The sequence below is a fragment of the Pantherophis guttatus genome, chromosome 4, assembly GCF_059756535.1.
Source record: "Pantherophis guttatus breed Tessera chromosome 4, ASM5975653v1, whole genome shotgun sequence".
NCBI lineage: Eukaryota > Metazoa > Chordata > Lepidosauria > Squamata > Colubridae > Pantherophis > Pantherophis guttatus.
In genome coordinates, this window is record NC_142066.1 from 7,275,287 (window position 1) to 7,284,888 (window position 9,602).

The 9,602-nt window shown below is 41.2% G+C and overlaps 1 protein-coding gene and 1 long non-coding RNA gene across 2 annotated transcripts; both read left to right on the top strand.

Moving 5' to 3' along the window:
* Nucleotides 1-1,006: 1,006 nt before the first annotated feature.
* On the top strand, nt 1,007-3,870 carry LOC132709845 (uncharacterized). The gene is made up of 2 exons (XR_009620804.2): nt 1,007-1,053; nt 3,257-3,870. It is a non-coding gene; the product is annotated as an uncharacterized LOC132709845 (long non-coding RNA).
* Nucleotides 3,871-3,976: 106 nt separating this feature from the next.
* On the top strand, nt 3,977-8,147 carry LOC132709876 (vomeronasal type-2 receptor 26-like). The gene is made up of 4 exons (XM_060684865.2): nt 3,977-4,039; nt 4,816-5,052; nt 6,489-6,615; nt 7,246-8,147. Exons 1-4 carry the CDS (start codon nt 3,977-3,979, stop codon nt 8,145-8,147), a joined length of 1,329 nt encoding a protein of 442 aa, XP_060540848.2.
* Nucleotides 8,148-9,602: the final 1,455 nt, after the last annotated feature.

A 9,602-nucleotide genomic window follows, 5' to 3' on the forward strand; every position in this document is an offset into this window, starting at 1 on the left:
AATTGCCAAAAGAGACAAATCATATAGACAAAGTGCCGAAGAGGGCATAAGACAGAAGGAAATTTCTGACATACGTGGTGGAAATGCAACCCCAAAACTCCAAAAAGGAAAGAAATGCACAAACTATCCAGAGAATTTAAGGGATCCAGTTTGCAATCGAACAACATTTTTTACATAGAATTCCAAAGCATAAAAATATAAAATTTATTTATTAAGACACATGCTTATGTATGGAAATGTGTTGCTCTGTGATGAGAAACCTACATTTGCAGAACACCCAATAACGGTGAAACTACACACAATACATCATAGATAATGAATTAAATTCAATGATAAACATACTGGAGATTTTGCTATTAAACTCGATCATATTCCAATTTAGAATAGAGTAGGGTAGGGTAGGGTAGGGTAGGGTAGGGTAGGGTAGGGTAGGGTAGGATAGAATAGAATAGAATAGAATAGAATAGAATAGAATAGAATAGAATAGAATAGAATAGAATAGAATAGAATAGAATAGAATTCTTTATTGGCCAACTGTGATTGGAATCCTAAACAACTATTTTTTTGCTAATAATTGTATTTTCTTTCTTTCTTCAAGCTTGGAAGGGTATGTGTGCATCAAGTTAGTTGGTGTGCCCACCTGGCCATGACACTCATCTGTGCCCACCTAGTTGTAGTGAACCACCTAGCCATGCCCACCCAGTCATACCCACATGGTGGCTGTGAGTCATCTCATTCTAGAATTAGAATTATAGAATAACAGAGTTGGAAGGGACCTTGGAGGTCTTCTAATCTAATCCTTTGCTTAGGCAGGAAACCCTACACCACAATAAATATTTCTTTTCTTTTAATATCATGAAAACAATGTAGTCGACTTGCTATTTCTTATTTATGGTTATTGAGCATTAACTGTACAACCTCAGTAATTATTTTTTTCACACACACACAAATACACATACACCCCTTATTCTCTTGATGGTAGAGCTCGCTATTGTGTCTCATCAGCAGTAACTTTAAGTCATTCCCTGCTAAAGACCACTAAAGTCGATCAAGGTACAAATAGGTATCTTTACAAAGCAGGCTTCATGAAAAACTCTAGAAAGAGTGCAGAGAAGAGCAAGAAAGATGATTAGGGGACTGGAGGCTAAAACATTTGAAGAATGGTTTGCTGGAACTGAGTGTGTCTAGTCTGATGAAAAGAAGTACTAGAGGAGACATGATGACAGCGCTCCCATGTGACTCCTCTCCTGCAGGAGCTGCATTGGCTTCCGGTGGACTTCCGGGTGCGCTTCAAGGTGTTGGTGATCACCTTTAAAGCGCTCCATGGCTTAGGCCGGGGTACTTACGGGACCGCCTTCTGCCACCAATTGCCTCCCACCGGCCAGTTCGCTCCCACAGAGAGGGCCTCCTCAGGGTGCCGTCGGCCAGACAATGTCGGCTGGCGACCCCCAGGGGGAGACCCTTCTCTGTGGTGGCACCTACCTCTGGAACAATCTACCCCCAAGAGATACGAGTGATCCCAGACCTCCGGACTTTTCATCAGGCCCTTAAAACCTATCTTTTTCAGTTAGCCGGGCTGTCCGGATTTTATGGTTGGTTTTTAAAATTGATATTGATTTTAAGTGAAATGTTTTAAATTATGGGCCAAATTTTATTTAATTATTTTAAATCTATTTTAACTTTTGTGTACAAATGTTTTATCTTGGCTGTTCACTGCCCTGAGTCCGAAAGGAGAAGGGCGGTATAGAAATCTGAAAAATAAAATAAAATAAATAAATAAAATGATAGCAGTGTCCCAATATCTGCCACAAAGAAGAGAAAGTCAAGCTATTCTCCAAAGCACCTGAGGGTAGGACAAGAAGCAATGGGTGGAAAGTAATCAACGAGAAAAGCAACTTGGAACTAAGGAGAAATTTCTTGACAGTTAGAACAATTAATCGGTGGAACAACTTGCCTCCAGAAGTTGTGAATGCTCCAATACTGGAAGTTTTTAAGCAGATGTTGGATAACCATTTGTCTGAAGTGACGTAGGGTTTCTTGCCTAAGCAGGGGGTTGGACTAGAACAGCAGTCACCAACTGGTGGTCCACAAGAAAATTTTGGTGGTCTGTAGAAAAAATATTTGCATTTTTTATATTGCACTAAATTAGGGGTCCTCAAACTACGGCCCCTGGGCCAGATATGTTTAATGAATGTTTGTGTTGCTGCAGAGAGTCTCCTCCTTCTAGGTCAGAGGGAGGCAGAAATTCCGACTTGGGGTTTGCTTCAGCCTCCTGGTGTGGGGCATTGGCCAAGGCTGGAGGGAAGCACTACTGGTGGCAAAGAGCCGGAGGGCCTTGTTCCAGTGAGACTGCATCATGGTCTGGAACTGGCTGACCATCTCAGCCTGCTGAGCCTCCAGGCGCTGGCACCTGGCCTTGCACTTCTGCAGGTCTTTGCTCTGCTTGGAAAGCCTATGCTAGTATCCTCTGTGAGGTGCTTCTGCTGAGCCTCCTTCTCGGTCAGATCCAATTTGAACTGAGCCAGCTGTTTTGGCAATTCTTTCTCGTGGTGGCTGCTTAGCTCCAGCAACTGCTTCCTGTTGAGGCCCTAAGGAGCCTGGTTGGGCAGGTAAAGAGTGGTGAGTAGAGGCTGGCAAGGCGCCCCTCGACGTGAGTGACATCAAGTTGGTCACGCCCACCCAGTCACATGACCACCTTGCCACACCCACCCAGACATTCATTAGGCAGATCATATTAGTGGTCTGCTGGATTTAAAATTATGAATTTAGTGGTTCCTGGCATCCGAAAGGTTTATTTATTTATTTATTTATTGGTTTGATTTATATGCCGCCCTTCTCCAGAGACTCAGGGCGTCTTACAATGCATTAAGCAATAGCCTTCATACTTTTGTATATACCTGCTTAGTAGGGCTTTCGCCCCCCCCCAAGTGGTGTTCTTTTTTATACAAAGTCAGTTTATTGCCCCCACAAACCGGGTCCTCATTTTACCTACCTCGGAAGGATGGAAGGCTGAGTCAACCTTGAGCTTGGTGAGATTTGACCTCACAGTAATTGCAGGCAGCTGGCAGCTAAGTGCTACTTAACATACTTCAGTCCGCTGCACCACCAAGGCTCCTTAGGGGTTGGTGACCCCTGGACTAGAAGACCTCCAAGGACCCTTCCAATTCTATTATTCTATTTCTATTTCTAAAATATCTCACACAGACTAGGAGAACGTTCTTCTAACTCATTTCTGAAATGTCTCCTCTCCTCTTAGTTGGCCTATGGATCCTTTGCTTCTGAAAGGAGAAATGGAGTCAACCCTTCCTTCTTCCGTATGGCCCTTGGTGAAGATCACCAGGTTCAAGGTATAATTTATCTGCTAAAGAACTTTGGATGGACATGGATTGGCCTCTTCACTCAGGATGGCGACAGTGCAGAATGTTTCCTGCTCTCCCTGGAGGCCCTGTTCTCTCAGAATAGAATCTGCTCCGCTTTTACCCAAATAATCCCACAGCAGCATTTAAATAGCGTAAACAGTTGGAAAAAACTTGCTGAGCTGGTTGAAAAACTGAACCTCCATTTTACAGAGGGCAGAGCAAGTACCTTCATCATTTATGGAGATACCTCAACCATATTGTACCTGGCTTCTTTACTAGTTGACATATATGATCGATGCAATGAAAAGGCATGTGGGGGAAAGGTGTGGATTATGACAGACCAGATAGATTTCTCATTAATGACTAAACGGCCTGATGCTAAAATTCAAATATTCCAAGGAGCTCTTTCCTTCATGCTTCATTCCAGTGAGATTAAGGAATTCCAGACTTTTCTCTACCTCCTCAGACCTGACCAAAGCCCAAAGGTTAATAAACTAGAATATTTTTGGAATCAAGCACTCAAATGTCTCTTTGCAACTTTGGAGCAAGTGGGAAAGAAAAAGTGTACCAGGGAGGAGAGCTCGGAATCCATCCCTGAATCACATTTTGAAGTGACCATGAGTGGGCACAGCTACAGTATCTACAATGGAGTTCATGCTGTGGCCCATGCTTTGCAATCTGTAAGTTCAGCTCGAGCCAGTTCTAGGGCAACACTGGATAGAAAAAGGCTTCAGCCTTGGCGGGTAATGCTTCCCCCATGTTTTCCACATTAAGCTTTTTATAATACCATGAATATAAACAACTAGCTGGACACCCGTGCTTCACTATGAAATTATGTGATTGGATGTGATAAAAATGACACTGAAAGCCTGAAACTTAGTGTAGAATGTGTAACTCCGTAGCATCAGAGTGTGTTAATATAAGGCAACTGGCAGTTGGAACAGAGGGGGAGGGGGAATAGAATGTCCCAGCCTGCAGGCCGGATGAGTCACCTGCTAGCCATGGCCACGCCTGGTTTAGCAAATGGGTAGCATCAGAGCATGTTAATATAAGGCAACTGGCAGTTGGGACAGAGTTCCTTTCAGGGGGGGAGGAGGAGTAGAACGTCTAACTCCTTAGCATCAGAGTGGGTTAATATAAGGCAACTGGCAGTTGGGACAGAGTTCTTTTCAGGTGGGGAGGGGGAGTGGAATGTCTAACTCCTTAGCATCAGAGTGTATTAATATAATACTGTATATGAAATACTAATGATCTGATGGTCATTTTGAAAAATCTTTTCTTAGCAAGCACCTAGAACCAATAGGAATTGGTTCAACCAGGAATATATGTGCCAGATTTCAAGTTTGTAGGCTTTACCGTTCTGAAGATTTTGTGATGAGTGAGTGGTATTTGGCTTATATATATATAGATAAACTATTTCTTTTTTTCTTTGTTTATGTATTTCTGTTTCTATCAGCTCCACAGCATTCTTCAGGACATTTCGTTTAATAACTCAGCAGGAGAAATGGTGTCCTTCAATGTGGAAGGAGAAGTAGAAAGTCAACTTGATATCACCAACCTGATCACCTTCCCCAATCATACTTTCCAGAGGGTGAAAGTTGGAAAGCTTGATCCCAAGTCTGCAGAAGGAAAACAAATCTCCCTTAACCAGGATATGATAGTGTGGCATAAAGCTTTTAACCAGGTGTACAATGTAGGACCCTAGTTTCATTTATTTTATTTTATTTTAAAATCAGACACGCAGAAAATTGTACATATAAGTACAACATTGAACAATTGGAAAGGACCACAAAGATCATCTCTTCCAGTCCTCTGCAATGCATCAGATTGTTATTGAAACTACCATGGAAAGTAGCTGTCTGGTCTCAAATTCAGAAGATTAAGATCCCACAACTTCATAGGAATATTCATCTATTATATTCTTTATTACCATATATTTCAGACTATAAGATGCCAGACTATAAGAAGCACTTAAATTTACAGGAGGAAAACAAGAAAAAATAGTTTTTGGCCTCCACGCCTCACATATTTGCCCTCCCTGGCCCCCAGAAGCACTCTGCAGTGCTCCGCATGGCCTGTTTTTGCCAAAAATATGCCCATTTTTGGTCTCCCAAGCCCTCTGTGCATCACATTTTTGCCCTCCCAGGCCCCAGAAGCACTCTGCAGGCCAAAAATAGACCCGTTTTTGGGAAAAACGGTCCATGCGGAGCACTGCAGAGTGCTTTTGAGGGCCTGGGACGGTGAAAACACAATGCACAGAGGGCTTGGGAGCCCCAAAATGCCCATATTTCATCTGTAAAGGTAAAGGTTCCCCTCGCAGATATGTGCTAGTCGTTCCCAACTCTAGGGGGCAGTGCTCATCTTTGTTTCAAAGCCGAAGAGCCAGCACTGTCCGAAGACATCTCCGTGGTCATGTGGCCAGCATGACTAAATGGCAAAGGCTCACGGAACACTGTTACCTTCCACCAAAGGTGGTCCCTATTTTTCTACTTGCATTTTTGACATGCTTTCGAACTGCTAGGTTGGCAGAACTCGGACAATAACGGGAGCTCACCCCGTTATGCAGCACTAGGGATTCGAACCGCTGAACTGCCGACCTTTCGATCGACAAGCTCAGCATCTTAGCTACTGTGCCACCGTGTCCCCTTATTCGGTCTATAAGACACACCTAAATTTTCACCCACTTTTAAGAGAAAAAAGGTGCGTCTTATACTCTGAAAAATACGGTAAGTATTTTAGATATTTATTTGGCTTTTGTTGTCTTGTTTAAGTGAATGTAAACACTGAACAAAAGAGTTCATGATCAACATAATACATTTACTAATATGTATAATCTGTTAATGACATGAGATGGCCAAAAACAAATCTGAAAAAGTAGTAGACACCAAGCACTTCCCCAAATATCATCTTACATCATTTCAAGTGGAAATAATAGTGTGTCTTCAGAATGAAAGATGGTCTTAATGTTTGTATTATCCATCTCCTTTCACGTGTGAACTCATGTTCTGGGAACACTTCCCACAATTTGTAGAAACCAATGCTTAATAATATAAGAAGCAATTGAATTCCTAGTACCTTCAGATACTATTGTTTTCAGAACATCTCAATTATTTTCATCTTTCTGGATAGGTGGCCCCTCATTCGGTGTGTAATGAGTATTGCCAACCAGGTTATCAGAAGAAGAAGAAGGAAGGGAAGAAATTTTGTTGCTATGATTGTGCTCCTTGCCCAGAAGAAAAGATTTCAGACAAGAAAGGTAAATGATGTTGTATAGACAACATATTCCACACAGAGAGACCATCATGTATTGGAGAATGTTATTCTAATAAAAATGCAGTGTTTCCTTCAAATCAAGCACAATCAGAATGTTTACGTGGGTTCAGATGTGAATTATATAACAAATAGAATGATCATTAGCTACCTGTGAAGTTTCCGAAAGATGCCCTAATTAATTCATGAGCCATGAGCCAAACTTCAAAAGAAATACAGTCATTTATTAGGAGCACCATTTCGACAATATTCAGATACAGTTAGAACTAATCCCACATAGATTTACATTCTCCTATGACCCTGTCTCTCCCCTCCTCCCTGGCCATGTCATAAATCACATTCTCCAATTAACCACTTTGGCTGGCTGTGAAACCCAACACTCTCCTACTGATTGCAGTAAGAAAGCATCTATGGAATGTAGCTTCAGTTAGGGAAATCAATCAGCTCTATCAGTTCTCCCTCCCTCCTGCTCATAGCAACTTGAAAGCTTTGCAAGTTAACACTACCTATATTTCAGTAGAAGATGGTGGCATGTTAACAGCCTTCAGGAAGAAATATGTACAAAAAAAATCTCAGTGTGTCAGAATTGAACTGGAATTTGGTTATTTTTTTTCAGACATGAATGACTGTTTCAAATGCTCAGAAGAACAGTATCCAAATGAAAACCACACTCAATGCATCCCAAAAGTCATAACTTTTCTCTCCTATGAAGAACCTTTTGGAATCAGCTTAGCTTCTGCTGCTCTTGTTTTCTCTTTCACCATGCTCTTTGTGCTTGACATATTCATTAAGCACAGAGACACTCCAATTGTCAAAGCCAACAACCGAGATCTCTCCTACATTCTCCTTATCTCCCTTCTGCTTTGTTTCCTCTGCTCTTTGCTTTTTCTTGGTCCACCAAGGAGGATCACCTGTCTTCTGCGACAGCCCACTTTTGGTATGACTTTCTCAATGGCCATTTCTTGTGTCTTGGCCAAAACCATCACAGTGGTGGTGGCTTTCATGGCAACAAGACCAGGGTCCAACATGAGGAAGTGGGTGGGGAAAAGATTGGCCAACTCCATTGTAGTCTCCTGTTTCTTCATTCAAGCAGTTCTTTGTGTTGTGTGGATGACAATCTTTCCCCCATTCCCAGATCTGGACAAACATTCATTCACCAAACAAATCATTGCAGAATGCAATGAAGATCCCATTGTGATGTTTTCCCTTGTCTTGGGGTATATGGCGCTTCTGTCCATCATCAGCTTCATTGTGGCTTTCCTAGCCAGGAACCTTCCAGGAAGTTTCAATGAAGCCAAGTTCATCACCTTCAGCATGCTGGTGTTTTGCAGCATTTGGTTAGCTTTCCTTCCAGCCTACCTCAGCACCAAAGGGAAAGAGAAGCTAGCGGTGGAGATCTTCTCCATCTTGGCCTCCAGTGCTGGTTTACTCGGTTGCATCTTTGTACCCAAATGTTATATTATTCTGATCAAACCAGAGTTGAACAGCAAAGAACAGCTGACAAAGAGGAAGAACTAAAAACAATATTGTTTTATTGATGTGTGACTTTTTTATTGGTTGTGTGTCTATTGTTCTTTTCATTGACTCTGAGCTGTGTAGCATTTTGCCTTTGCTGGTGGCTTTTGTCCTTGCTGGTATTTGGTGGCATTACACTAGTGGCCAAAATTGTGGAAACCTTTTGGAAAAAGTGTATTTTCTAAAACTAGCTAATAGCACCACTTTTCTTTGGAGTAGTACCATAAAGTTATATATTAATGGCAAGATAATTTAATCAAGAATGTAATGCAATAACTTTTATGAAGGATTTGCTATTAGAATAGCAGTTACAGTATAAAGAAGAAAAGCGAAACACGTAGAAAAAACGATATATACAAAAATGATCATAAAAAAAACCAAGATATACAAAAATTATCATGTCAGTTAATACTTAGTTGGGTAACCTTTAGCATGAATTACAGCTTTACATGGAGTGAACTAAGTCTTTTAGTTCTGCAGCTGGCTATTCCCAGGCCATTCCAGCAGTGGAATAGGATGATCTTAAAACTTCCCCCCAAAAGTGGTGTTATTAGCCATCAAACATCAAGAATACACTTTTCCCAAAAGGTTTCCACAATTTTGGCCACTACTGTAGATGGAGAGAATACCAGAGAATGTTTAGGTTAATCCTTCACTCGTTTCCCCACTTCCTTTCATTCATCCTTCAAGAGTTATAGTAAGTTTGTTGTCAAAACTGGATCTTCCATGAACTAGAACAATGTATTAATATATGAAAGCATCCCAGTACAGCCTAGAAAATTAACATGTTGGACTAGGACTGGAAAATCTCTGGTACAGTACAGTACAATAACCTACAGTACAGATAGTCCTTGACTTACAATAGTTCATTTGGTGACTGTTTGACGTTACAACAACACTGAAAAAAGTGACTTATGACCATCCACATGGTCATATGATCAAAATTCAGATCCTCCTGAGCTTTTCTAATATTCTTGCAATTTATAGAATGACAATGTTGTTTATTGTTCTCTTCATGGTCTGTTATGGAGGAGCTCCTGTAGGATCTTTTTTGAGATTTGATGAAGGCTCACTTGAGATAGCCAGATGTTCTGAGAGCTTCCTTGGTGTGTTTTAGTTCTGTGAAAACTGTATTTTTGAGGTTTGATGGCTAATAACACCACTTTTTTTTTTTGGATTTCAAGATAATAATATTCCACTGCTGGAATGGCCTGGGAATAGCCCAGACCTTAACCCAATTGAAAATCTATGAAGCCGACTAAAGAAACTTGTTAGTCAGAAAGCGACCCAGCAATAAAACCCAGTTAACAGAAGCCATCATTCAATCTTGGTTTCACATGATAACAGAACTAAAAGACTTGGTTCGCTCCACGGGAAGACGTTGTAAGGCTGTAATTCACGCTAAAGGTGACCCAACTAAGTATTAACTGATATGGTGATCATTTTTGTATATCTCGT